The sequence below is a fragment of the Cydia strobilella genome, chromosome 1 (genome assembly GCF_947568885.1).
Source record: "Cydia strobilella chromosome 1, ilCydStro3.1, whole genome shotgun sequence".
Taxonomy (NCBI): Eukaryota; Metazoa; Arthropoda; class Insecta; order Lepidoptera; family Tortricidae; genus Cydia; species Cydia strobilella.
Window position 1 is genome coordinate 20,830,479 of NC_086041.1, and position 14,207 is coordinate 20,844,685.

At 35.1% G+C, this 14,207-nt stretch overlaps 1 protein-coding gene across 1 annotated transcript in view; it reads left to right on the forward strand.

Annotated features, from left to right (window-relative positions):
• LOC134741939 (carcinoembryonic antigen-related cell adhesion molecule 1-like) overlaps positions 1 to 9,964 on the forward strand; it is a 40,800-nt gene extending 30,836 nt beyond the window's left edge. The window contains exons 4-7 of the mRNA XM_063674826.1: positions 652 to 862; positions 3,154 to 3,281; positions 6,133 to 6,301; positions 9,631 to 9,964. Coding sequence (XP_063530896.1) covers positions 652 to 862; positions 3,154 to 3,281; positions 6,133 to 6,301; positions 9,631 to 9,740 — 618 coding nt within the window. The 3' untranslated portion in view covers positions 9,741 to 9,964. The remainder of the gene's footprint in view (positions 1 to 651; positions 863 to 3,153; positions 3,282 to 6,132; positions 6,302 to 9,630) is intronic.
• Positions 9,965 to 14,207: the final 4,243 nt, after the last annotated feature.

A 14,207-nucleotide genomic window follows, 5' to 3' on the forward strand; every position in this document is an offset into this window, starting at 1 on the left:
TTGATTGAAGTGGAGAATTATTTATTTATGTATTTATAGTATTTTAGTATTTACTTTTACTTCTATTATTTTTGCTACTCTATCTAGTACTGAGTTGAAAAAAATAAATTGTCAATTTGGCATTTGTAATTTTTCTTGATACGCTTTGATTTTCGGGTTTTTTTTTTATTAAATTCAGTTCAATAAATTTAGTTCAGACATAAATATCCTTACGATCGTTAGTAGTTACAAATTTAAAAGACTTTTATTACCCTAATCAACAATGAAAAGAATAACAATTTCCCCAAAATATTACCCTTGTGCTAGATGGCGTAGTCAACGCCGACTGTATACTATATCTCACTATATATAAGTTACTCTGTGATATGACATTTACTATTTTTTAATAAGGGGAAACTATCTACATAGACTATAGAATACTGAGCGTTACTTCCGTCAGAAAAAAAATCTGAGTTACCCTTTAGTCGCGCCAAAAGAAGTTTTACTTCAAAAAATATATATTAACAAAAACATATTCGTTGTTTAAGAACGCGTTTTACTACAGTACAATAATTAACTAACCTAAATTTCATTACCTATTGGGATTTATAATTATTTTATACATAAACTATTTTCAATTCGGGATTATTTATGATCTATTTTTTGGTGAAGGTATCATGGGTGCGTCATCGTGACATCCACCTGTTGACGGTGGGGCGCTACACGTACACATCGGACCAGCGGTTCGAGGCGCAGCACAAGCCGCGCTCCGAGGAGTGGGCGCTCCGCATTCGGTCTCCGCAGCGACGCGACTCCGGCCAGTATGAGTGCCAGATCTCCACCACGCCGCCCATTGGGCACGCAGTCTTTCTAAACATCGTAGGTAAGATTACAAGCCACGCTCTAACGGATGGGTGCTATGGATCTAACCCACAGCGGTGCGTTTCTGGCAAGCGATGCAAGTGCCAGATCTTCCGCGCCGTTTTTCCCAACACGAGGAGTGCGCGTTTGCGGCACATATAGGTAATATGCACACTAGACAAGTTAGTTTTTGCACATTCAATCTGCACAAAAGTATGGCGTTTGTCGCATTCTCTAAACGCGTAAAAATCTTGTTACATCCCCGTTTATATATCCAAGGTGACTACTTACAGATATTTAATAAAACTGGTATAATACTATACTATAAGTACTAGTAAAGGAGTATAGGAGTACCTATAGAGTGTATTCTCGAAGCCATCTTGATTTGTGCTCACCTATTGATTAAAACGACACCGTTCAGTCCCGTGCTGCTACTCGCTCCAGCAGGCTTGCCAACCTTCTAATTGGAATCGTATCCGGCTTGAACCGGCTCGTTCCAGTTAAGCCACCTCTGCAGGAAGCTTGCCACTTGTTTATCTGTTTGTCTTATTCTGGATTAAGTTTCCGATGAAGTTATTGGAGCGAGCACAGCTTTGTATAACCAGGATAAATATAAACATTGACATATTTTATGGTTTAATGCGATTGCACTTTTGGTTAAGTAAGAATAAGTCATTAATATGATATTTGAAATGTATTTTGAAAGCAATTGAAGCCAGGGATATGAATTTCCACATACATTTACGTCACGTAAATCATTTTAGATCACAAAAATATATTGAACACTTTTATTAAGTACTAACGCGTACCTACATAATGTATTCAACATAGGTAGGTACCTTCATACACTACGAGTATTATTACTGTAAAAAACAGCAGTTTACAATATTATGGAATATAATATTTAAACACACTAATTACAGGAATATCGACAGTTAAAACACATCACAAAAAATAATCTACCTTTCCACTTGTAAGTTGTAAGTCGATATTGCTTGGAATTAGGTATATATATAGCCCACTCTGGGAAATTTACTTCACACAAGTCAAAATCTAAATCAATCTATTGTTTTATTTAATCGATATTAATAAAGCAAACAAATATCTGGCTATTTGGGAATTAACCCCTAATAATATATTGTATCTGCAGTAGGTAGGTACATAAATGATTTATTTATACTGAATACCTTTTATCACCTTCTTACATACCTACCAAGATTCCAGATAGAGGGTGTATTATTTCATTATCACAGTCGCTCATACATCAAAAGGACAGGCGGAGTGAAAAATTGAAGGGAAAGTAATTCCTTAATGCTTCGTAATGTACACGAGGCAAAGTTAAATGGGACGCTTCGCCCAGAGCCATATTGTTTGCTTCTACTCTGTCACCAACATCCGTGTCGTACCTTGTTTGCCTACATACTCATGTCAAAGAGTTAATCTTGGTGTTAATATTTACTTCCGCAGATTGAAAATTTTGTACATTTATTTCTAAGTTTCGTGGTTCGGCAGTGAACATGGTCAATTGGTCATAGAATGAGGAGTCAACATGACTTAGGTAGGTACACAAAATTACAGTTTTGAAAGGTACTTCGTTAAATTTGTATTTTAGGGCGACGTGCGTCCATTTAGATAAATGCCGTCTTGGTTTTAGATTCCCATCAAAAGAACTTTGTTTCGTTTAACTTTTGAAAATTGTTCTAGTTTTAGTAGTTACGTACATAAAAGTACAATTCTGATATTAACTTAGTAAGTTTATATTTGTATTTTAAGACTAGATGCCCATTTAGATTTGCTAAGTTTTGGATTCACATTTCTATTAAAGCCTAGCCTTGCCTGAAATAGTCACTAGTTTAATAATTCTGAACGAGGGACATATTTTGAAGGTGTGAGTGTGCTACTACGAGTGACGTTTTCAATTTTTTGACCAGAATGTAACCGATAAGCGGTCGTTATTTAATAAAAAGTAGAGGAGATAGCTATGTCACATAGATTCGTTTTATCAATTGACCATGACAAATTATCATTGTATCTCGTTAATTCGTACTTTGGGGTAACCACTGGACACAACGATATCAGTTCTTAGTAGTATAATATTTTTAAATCAAACTAACTTCGTTAGTGGAAAATACTTTTATTTTTCAAATTGCCATCCCTAACTTTGCTTGAAATAAAAAAAGTGAATTTATTGGCCTAGACCAACCGAACCTAAAATCGGATGCTTTACGAAAAAAATTACTTAAGTTTGATATTATTGTTGTCGGTTGTCTGACATTATGTGGCGATTATTTTAATTAGTGTCTTTTTTTGCAGAACCAGAGACGGAAATACTGGGTGGACCGGATTTATTTATCTACGCTGGCTCCACCATAAATCTGACGTGTATAGTCAAGCACACACCAGAGCCCCCGAACACAATTAATTGGACTCACAGAGGCAAGGTAATACAGGTTAAGGACCGTGCTCCATCTTGGCATCCTGTCACTTTGAGTTATTACACGACTTCGTTTGATGGATAATATGAGTAATGTGAGTATCAAGTAAACTAATTTCAGTGATCTGTAGTAACACTGCAGGTCGTTTTATTTTTTCATTAAATGGAGAAAATGGACGTTACTATCTAACTACTATTTAACTTTAAGGGGATCCCATGCCCCAATGACCTTCGATCTGAATCTCTTCGTTTTCTAATGTTTTTTGTAGCTTATCATATTAACAGCAACGGCTTTAAGCAATATAGTATCTCACATTTACTTCAGTTCATTGTTTTCAAGATATTTGGCATCAAAGTTGAAATTGTTAATTAGTTTAAAATTAAAACCCTGACAAATTTTTAGAGACGTCAAAGACGAACCCAAATATGTAGATTTCGGATATGTACGATTTTCACAGCAATCGAGATACGAAAAAGTGTTATTTTAAACATTGTTTAAAAAATCATAAATAAATAAGTATTCATTTCTTTCAAAATCCGGTAGACAAAAATGGAGATAAAAGATTGAAGAACCGATATCCGTTTCTCTTATAATTCTAAATGTAGTGCAAAAGTAGGAGATACGATTCAAAACTTGCAAAAATCGATGAAAACCTCGGGTAGCCCCTTAAGGCGGTTGATGAAAAGTTTTAACACATTCACTGCCAGCGACCCATTAGGCGGGTTTTCTGTTCGTAGGCGTTGTTCGCTACACACGGGTTTTCCATTTTATCGGCTACGATCGTAGCGTGAACTGCGTGAAGCTCGCGCTGGCACTAAATGTGTAAATTGCGGACTGGGTGCGTGTGACTGATTTTTATTATGGATGTAAAGTAAATCAACATGTTATAATTTAAGACTAGTTTAAGTTCCTAAACTAAGCTATCTTGTACTTAAAAAACTGAGTCCCAACTATTATACCAATCGCCTGAGTTAAGAAAACAATAAAAAATAAAGCAAATAAAAATATGCAAAAAAAAATAAGTTGTAAGGCTTAATAATTAAGGACATTTAATAAAGTTATACACACCGCTTTTTTCATAGTATAATAATTACCTAAGTTACAGTGATCAAGAAAATAGAGTAATTGTTAGGATTCTTATTATAAAAATTCATTAATTACAAGTAGTAGGTACAGTCCGCATCAATAGCAACGGATGAAACAACGCGCTTAAAGTATCCGATATCCCGGATAGCTTTTCCAAATACGGATACATTTCTAAAATTCACGTCCAAAAGTATAATATAACTTTTACATTCTTAATTCTTCTATTTAAAAAGACATCACTTTTTCTTAATCTGTTACAGCTACTTTTGATGCTGACTGTACCTACACATCATTATGCTGTCTTATATTTTTATCCTCCGGTATACAAGTGTTCGTTTGAGTTGAAAGAACCAGGTATTTTTACCCGACTACGGCAACGCAAAAGGAGGGTTATGATTTTGACCGGTATGTAAGTGGGTATGTATGTATGTATGTTAATTTGTTCCCTCATAATTTCATCTAAAAACCGTCCGCTTTAATATAATTGAGTGGTTACTATATCGTACATACTGAAAAATATCGCAGATACACGTCAACACGACTATACGTTATGTTGTCAGTGACACACGGGATCATTAACACAGGGGTGAAATTGTACTGAACTAACTGAACAGATCAATCGCTCCGAGAAGTGCTGATGCGTTCATCAATAAAATAAATGGAACATTTCAACTAGATACTTACATGCAATATGCATTATTACATTTTACGGATATTCTATGTTTGGTTTTTATTGACCGCTGTTATTAAGTTTCCTTTAAAAAATTATACATACATGATTACATAGATACGTGTATGCCACCCCATGGCTGTTTTAAAAATAGGTCAAGCATTCGTTCGAGTCTTGTTAAAGTTTCAAGTTTTTTTGTAATAACTTATGTTACAACAGTCTCAAAGTAAATGTCCATATTATTATTAGTCCACACTAATAACAAACACGCAAAACCGTCAGAAATATCTAGTTAGCCAACGAATTCTAGTGGCCACATCGATTGACGAACAACCGAACAATGAACGATCGACAAACTAAAACCAAAATACAGAAATTGGACACCGGTTCCATTTGGTTGTAAGCCGAGTAACCAACGCGTTCGACCATCATCACGCACGGCGGGAACGTCATTATATATTCCACGCCAGCCAATCCGATCCAAAACCCACATGCATCTACCGATATTGCACGAAGCGATGAATAGTTGAATTGTGGTGAAATATCGTAAAAGCTTTTCGTGTGTACGGTAAACTTCATATCATACTTGTTTTACATTGCAATATTTAACTATTTGATTTATCATTCATACCTATACAATTTATTTTTCATTGCATTGCAAAAATATAATTTCCCTAATCATACTAAGTTTTAAGTCTCGCTGTTAGATCGATATTGAAAAAAAAAAACACTAATTAATCAAATTACTAGTGTACAAGAATATAAATTAATTTTTAATAAGCAGAAACGTCTGCGAACGATGTTATTAAGCTTAGAATGAATTTAAAAGTGGAAAAACGACTGCCTTGGGTAAGACTTGAACTCAATCCAGAGGCCGTGAGTTAAAGTCTCACTCAAGGCAGTATTTTTTTCCACTTTTAAATATATTCTAAGTTTACAAGGATATAATTTCAACCCGTTGCTATCAATGGATTGAGAAAATATCCTGTTTACCGACCCACACAACATATATATACCTAATGTTCAATCGGTCCTCATGACATATGTTACCGAAATTTAGTAGTCTATTGCAAAATTACATCAGACTGTTTTGTTTAACAGACGATAAACTTCGACTCTACACGCGGCGGCATATCGCTGGTGACTGAAAAGGGGACCCACAGCAGCAGTCGGCTGCTAGTACAGTCAGCAAGGACGTCAGACGCAGGCGCGTATCAGTGCGCGCCGGACAACGCACTGACTGCTTCAGCGAGAGTACATGTACTTACTGGTACGTAGATTCAATATTATTATTTTTAGTTATTAAAAAAAACACAACGACCAATACATAGCCTGCCTAGAGTCTGATCTCTATTCGCAGGTCTATTTATTTTTATTTGATATCCAAGAATTGATCGAACGAACGAGTGAAACAAATCGATGTTCTTATACATTCAACTTAAATACAAAACACTTGTCAGTGGGGGGCAAAATTTACCAACAACTTTGACTAACTTTGAGGTATAAAGGATGACTCACGTTAGACCGGGCCGTGACCGGGCCGGAGTTTCCGGCGCTTCGTTTTCTATGAAAAGTATCACGTGATCACCTGTCATGTCATAGAAAAGTAAGCGCCGGAAGCTCCGGTCCGGTCACGGCCCGGTCTAACGTGAGTCATCCTTTATACAACCACACATAAATAAAATAACTTCACATCACTCACGAGTATAAAATACGCTCCACCATCAGTTTTACAAACTTGTCGAAAAGAAGCTTCTTTAATTTCAACGATTTATTTTATTCGCACTTGGGCAAACTACTTAATTTTATACTATTATACGAGTAGTTACATGTTTACTATTCAGATTACTGCAATTGGCCTTAATAATGATAGCAGACAGAATGTAGTTCATCACTCATTCCACTAATATTATCCTATAAATCCAAGAATCAATTAGCCGGGTTTCGTCTCTTAGTATATTCTCTGTTCATAGATAAAAGAGATCAATCATGTATTTAGCAATGACTAATAGAAACAATTTCAAGAACTAAAAAGTAAATGGCAGTTAGCTTACATTTTAAAACCTCCACGTATGGTGATAATAGTAGTTAGTAGCTTTTATTTCTTTTGTCGGAAAATAATTATTAATTTAATATATATTATAATATATTACGACCGGTCTGGCCTAGTTGGTAGTGACCCTGCCTGTGAAGCCGATGGTCCTGGGTTCGAATCCCGGTAAGGGCATTTATTTGTGTGATGAGCACAGATACTTGTTCCTGAATCATGGGTGTTTTCTATGTATTTAAGTATTTATATATTATATATATCGTTGTCTGAGTACCCATAACACAAGCCTCCTTGGGCTTACCGTGGGACTTAGTCAATCTGTGTAAGAATGTCCTATAATATTTATTTATTTATTTTATTTATTTATATTAATGCAATAAAAAATATTTTGCCTCAACCACAATGGCAACATCAGGGCAAGGTAAGCAATTGAATATAGGTATTTGTTTGCTGGTAAAACTCAACTTTATAATCAATATTATGATGCGTGGTTGGCGACGTTACCGACATATGAATGGCTGCTAAGATCTGTCGATAAGCAGATAAGCAAGATACCTTCTACTTAGGATTAATTGAGCTTTGAATTTTACATGGCTATCTTGAATATTTATAATGCTCTATAGGTGTTTTGTCCAACTCAATAGTTTATATTTGTCTCATTCCATTCATGATATTCTAAAAGATATTCTAAAATTTCCCTTAAGCGAAAGACACATAATACATGGTTTAATAAACAAGGGTTGATGACACACTTTATCATTAAAACTCACCTTATTTCTATCATTTCGAACTTCTTAAAGAACGTTTCGTTCTATGTTGCATAGAAATGAAATTTTAAGTCTCTTTTCAGACGATATCATTGATATTACTTTTAATAAAAACCACTTTGATTGAAATCTCGTGGGCTTAGATTGATTTCAAGAAGGGAATTGAATTTTGTATTGGAAGTTATCTAAGTATTTATTAATACAGAATTATGTTTTATAATTTATTAGATAAGAAACTGTATTTAAACTTACGCTTATGTTAAGTATATAAGATAGTTTTAACGATTCCTAGGAGTAGGTAGGCCAATGTGACAATTAGCGTCGCAATAATTAGGTAGAGTGAGACGGAAGAAAATGAAATTGATTAAATTTTACAATATATATTAAAACTAAAAAAAACTAACTAAAAAAGCTGAGCTGGCACTGACAATAAAACTAGGAGTGAAACAAATCCTTGTTAGGGGTCACTTCCCTGCACAATACGTCGCGCCGTGGGTCGCCGCACTTGGACGTGGCCGTCTTTAGTTGAGGCACCGGATCCGCAGCGGGTAGCGGGCAGGAGAACGGGTAGCGGAGCATGCGCGTCCGGGTTGGTGGGTTCCGATTGTAAATACAGTAGCATACCGTAAAAAAAATCATCTTTATGTCTGAATCGAAATTAAACTATCGTGAGACATATTTCAAAATATGTCTGAATTGTAAAAATATATAGGATAAAATTTTGAAACAAGACAAGTTTGAGCTCTTAGATCCCTTATCGACGTCCAAGCACTTAAATTATGGTTGATAGACACAAGATACTTAAGAAATGGCTCACATTTCACCGTTCCGTGCTCTGATTAGTGTTGGTCCGTAGTACAACAGGCTACAACTCCCAAAATGACCTTGTATAAGTTACCGCAAAAACCCGTTTTTAGTGAAAGTGCCTGTTCCCTAGTTAAAAGTTAAAACTAGTTATCCGTGCCTAGGTGAAAACGCGTTTTCACTAGTTAAAACTAGTTTTCCGTAAGGCCTCGGTGAAAACTAGTTATAACTGGGATTTTTCAGTCGAAACTAATTTTCGCGAAGTGCCTGTATGAAAACTAGTTTTGACTAGATGATTCCTGATGATGTACGCAATTTGCTCAACTGGGCCAAAGGCGTCTAAATCTCCGTTAAAAAAAAAAAACGTCCATATATTTTAATTATAGCGCAACGAAAAATTACTTCACAAATTATCTTGCCAAAGAGTTGTAGAAAGCATACAGCAAAAGAATATTTCAATACACATATTACATAATATGGGGTTAAATGAGAGTAAAAAATATATAAAAAAAACAGTGACGCATTTACCCCGGTTGACCTTAACTCTTTTATTAGCAACGTAAGAGATACAATTTTTTTTCCATTCGTTTGTAACTTTTTGCTTTATTGCTCGCAAAGAGAGACAATTTTTTTTTTAATTATCCAGAAATTTATTGTATAAGTGTATGTCTGTGTGTAAAACTCTTGGGCGTATTCCTTTTTGTTACCACCTCGTGAGGTTGAAACTAGAACAATTCGACAAAAAAAAAGTTTTATAGAACTACGAACTTCAACTCTTCGTTAAAATAAATCACAAGCGGAGACAAGTAGGTAGTAGTAAAACTATTCCTACTTGTACCCAGAGGTTTCATTCGTGCTCATAAGATGGTGTCAAAATACCACTTCTTGGTCCAATTTTCGAAACGTACTTATCCGTATCAACCGCTTCACAGACATTGAACTATTTTCTGAGTATGATACAAAACTTTTTTGTTGTAGGGGAAACACCAGCAGCGATGCAAGGCAGCGCCCAATGGCCCAGCAGGTTACGGCTACATGTTGTTATCATTATAAGTGTATCGTTATTTAAAGTGACTGTAATAGACTAAGTGAAGTGAGGTGAAATAAGAAAGTGTTAGACGCCAAAATTTACATTCTTATAGTCTCTAAGTGTAAATACATTCTTGTAAAAAGTAATTCACTAAGGTTAACTTTAAGGAAGTATCTACTAAAGATTATGCGAGTGGATGTGAAACATCGAATTGTAAACGCAAAAATCAGTGTCAATGTTACAAATGTACTTAGAACCTAAAATTTCAGGGTAAATTAAAAATAAAGTAGGGTAGGGTTTAGTAGGGTTTTGAAGCTTTGAATAGTTTTTGCGCAAATTTAAATTGACTTAGGTAATTATTAGTTCTATTGCGATGTATAGATTTTTTTATAAATTGTATATGCAGACGTCCAACCGGACCGGCAATCCAAATATGTGGGTTACAGTCCCACGTTAACCAGAGTTGATCATCGTTGATTTTTCCATTGTGATTGACATCTGCAATTCAATATACATATTTGTTTAAAACGTATTAATATATTAACATTACTTTATTATTGTGCACGTTAAGAAAATGTTGGTACGTGGCGTATACAATAATTGCTGCAGCGCCTAATGCTTCCACGTCCATCTTGGAAAACGAATAGATCACAAGTGAATGTTGCCATGGCGTTTCAACCATGGCATGGTCATCTGGCTGGTCCAGCGCTGGCCCATGTAGAGGAGCCATTACTCAAGACCAATATAAATGGGTACGCTTACGTTTTGCATGGATGTACCAATTTTAGGAGATTTCTCAATTCCTCTCTTTCAAATAGGTATATTTAACTAGCATGTCAATTTATTTTAATGATATGAATTTTACATAGCCTTAAAAAAACAATAGACTTAATAATAGTGTGTTGCTTATGTTGACGAAGTTAAAATTTTCTGTCTCAAGGCGTCCTCTCTTTCCCGCCATTTGGTCCTATTAAATGCATACATTAATATGTTAACACATATTTTTTTAATAAATTTTGTTCCGGTTTTAGGAGTATGCACTGCTGAATCAATATTTAAAACTCCTAAAACAAGCATAATATGCTTTAAATTTAAATTAGGGGTGTTATTTTAAGTTAAACTGCACATTAAACACGACAAAACTGTATGTCGTCTCACAAAGAAAACCCAAGAAAAAAAAAACTTGTATAAAGGGTCCATATTTTCAAAGTGCGGAGCAACCTCTGAAACCTAAAACGTAATTGAAAATTGCACATTAAACACGACAAAACTGTATGTTGTCTCACAAAGAAAACCCAAGAAAAAAAAAATTCTTGTATAAAGGGTCCATATTTTTAAAGTGCGGAGCAACCTCTAAAACCTAAAACATAATAAGTAAGATAAGTAAACTTATAAATATTATGAGTTAGTAAGTATTATTAGTTGTAATTTCGCACACCATGCACTTTACGCAGTTTCTATCTGTGGAAACTTGTAATTGGCTCACTGCTTCTATGTTATTACCTAACGTGTTACTTCAGCTGTAAGTTTTCCTAATAAATAAAATAAATAATAAATAAATAAATAATTGAAAATTCTGAAAAAAATCTACATTGGTTTTTTAACGGAAGAGATTACATTAAGCGGTTGAGACGTAGAAAATTTTAACTTTGATGAAATGAGCAACGCCCTATCTAAAATTGTTTCATGATAATTTTTCGGTAATTTTTAGGGTTCTGTTCCTCAAAAGGAAAAAACGGAACCCTTATAGGATCACTCGTGCGTCTGTCTATCTGTCTGTCCGTCTGTCACAGCCTATTTTCTCCGAAACTACTGAACCAATTAAGTTGAAATTTGGTACACATATGTAAGTTTGGGATATGTGAATTTTAAACATGGGGGCACTTTTATTTTACGTAAATGAGAAAATTAAAAAAATAAAGTTTTCCAAACTGTATCGCGTTATATATCAAATAAAAGAGCTCATTGTGACAATCTCAAATATATATTTTTTATAATTTTAGGATAAACAATTTAGAAGTTATTCAAGAAAATAGGCAAAAAATGACCATTCCCCCATTTTGTCTCCGAAACTACTGGGTCTAAAATTTTGAAAAAAATACACAAAATAGATCTTTATCTATAGATTACAGGAAAACCTATTAGAAATTGCAGTCAAGCGTGAGTCGGACTTAATTACTTAGTTTTTGAACCGACCCCTACGGTTTTTTTAAAGACATTTCACTCACGTTTCACATAAAAAATACATTGTTTAAATTGTGTAATGTACGGAACCCTTGGAACGCGAGTCCGACTAGCACTTGGCCGGTTTTTTTTTTGTATACTTACTGTATTTTCTAGTTACCAGGATCAATAGAACTTATTCATAGTATTCTTGGATTGACTAGTAAATATACTGTAAATTGGATTGAATGTCTAATACTTGTAAGAATTTCTGTCAAATTGCTCTTAATTACTCAAAACACGATTACAGTTAATATGAGGAGAAAACAATAAATCAAATTATAGTTAGTAAATAAGGATAGTCCTAATTACCTACATTATTCTCAAAGTTGATTCAGAATAAAACGATTTACAACTATACTTTTTCTGTTTTATTTTTTTATTAAATACCCAATTTAATTTTATCAAAGTACCTAATACAAGTAATAAATTGATTGATGAGACGTAGCCAGCAAAAATGTAAACATTATTGTTATAATTAACTTATAAATATGGTTCGTCGAAGAAACAAACTGACAGGTAGGCGATGACAATTTCGAGAATCAGTTGCTCTTTGAGCACAGGTGTCGAACTGACTAGTAGTAGCTTAGTAGAAGCTGAAGAAAGATCAAAGGTTCCTTCTCAGGAATGTTCTAATGCTAGGAGGATATAACCAAATGGAGCCGCCACGTCTGTAATTTGCTGTACAAAAAAGTCTGCCTATTTTTGGGGGGGAGGGGAACGTCAAATGTACGTCAAAAATAGCCATGTCAGATAAACGTCAGTCCACTCGTACATTGTGTCTGACCATTGGCCGACTATTTTCGACAGAGGGGAATGCCTGTTAATACCTTCTCCGTTTCGTTATATCCTTCTAGTTCTAATGTGGTAAATTATTTGATTAGACGAAAAAAATATATGTTATAAAAACTTTTATAAAAAAAAGATAAACCGACTTCAAAAAGGATAAAATAAAATATTATCCTTTTTAGAGTTCCGTGTTTAAGTATATGCGTTACCAACTGATATGTTTGAAGTCAGTGCCAAGCCAAATTTTAAACCATATATTCATAGTGATTTTGGTGCAATTCGATAAAGATGCGGCTATATAAGTATGTACGTTGGATTACCTAACGCAGCGTATTACGTAGGCGAACAACACGCGAATGCGAAGCGGCGCGGTACGGCGCCTTAATTAATCCTTTGATACCTATATGTAAGACGCAACGTTAGACGACGACATTAAACGAACTTTCTGTACACCTCAGAACAGAACACACGGCACACGGTTGAACCTTCTTGGCGCAGTTCGTGCTTGTCGGCACGTTAGTGTAAATCTAATAAGTTTTGTCGTCGTATTTTTTTAAAGAGCATTTCGTACTAATTCTTGAACAGTCATAGCACGCAAGTGTGGGATTGGGACTGAGTTATTTTCTGTCGCTTATCCAGAGGACTATATTTCAAAATATAAAACAATTCAAGGAACCTTCATGCAAAATTTCTGCTTAAGCGGTTGGTTGTTTAGCCATGAAAAGGTAACAAAGAGGCAGACATAATTGCTTTCACGTTTATAATGTTTGTACAGTTGTAATGGGATTTATAGACATAAAGCTGATTATTTTTGACTGGTATTGTTACTACTTGGAGTACTTGGCTTGGCACCGACTTCAAACATATCAGTTGGTAACGCATATACTTAAACACGGAACTCTAAAAAGGATAATATTTTATTTCATCCTTTTTGAAGTCGGTTTATCTTTTTTTTATAAAAGTTTTTATTTTTCCATTTTTAGTTTTAAGACATTGTTAAGAGCGTGGCGCATGAATGAAAAACATAATCATGTTTAACTGTAAATTCGTACTCTTTATTAAATAATCAGAATTTTCCTCGAGTCCGTCTGGGAAATCATTCCTGTCACTAAATCCATTCTCCGCCCCGCCACTGACCCAATCCCTCAAACCCCCCGATCACTCAACCTCACAGCACATCAACCCCTGATCACTGAACCCCTCGACCCTAAACCACCAACCCTTCAACCGCCATTCCCCGACCCCTAACCCCAGACCCCTTAACTCCTAACCCTAACCCCCCCAATCCCTTAACTCCCAACCCCTCAGTCCCCGACCCATCAACTCACCTCCCCTCAACCCCCAACCTCAAACCCCCCAAACACTAATACCCTCTACCTTCACCTCTCAGTCTCTTTGGTTGTTTCCAACACTACCTACATCAAAAATCATAATACACATACGAGGGAAGTTATCAGTAGCCTTACCACAAGTTTGACATTGATATATTCGCTATCGTGTGCGTAACTTACTG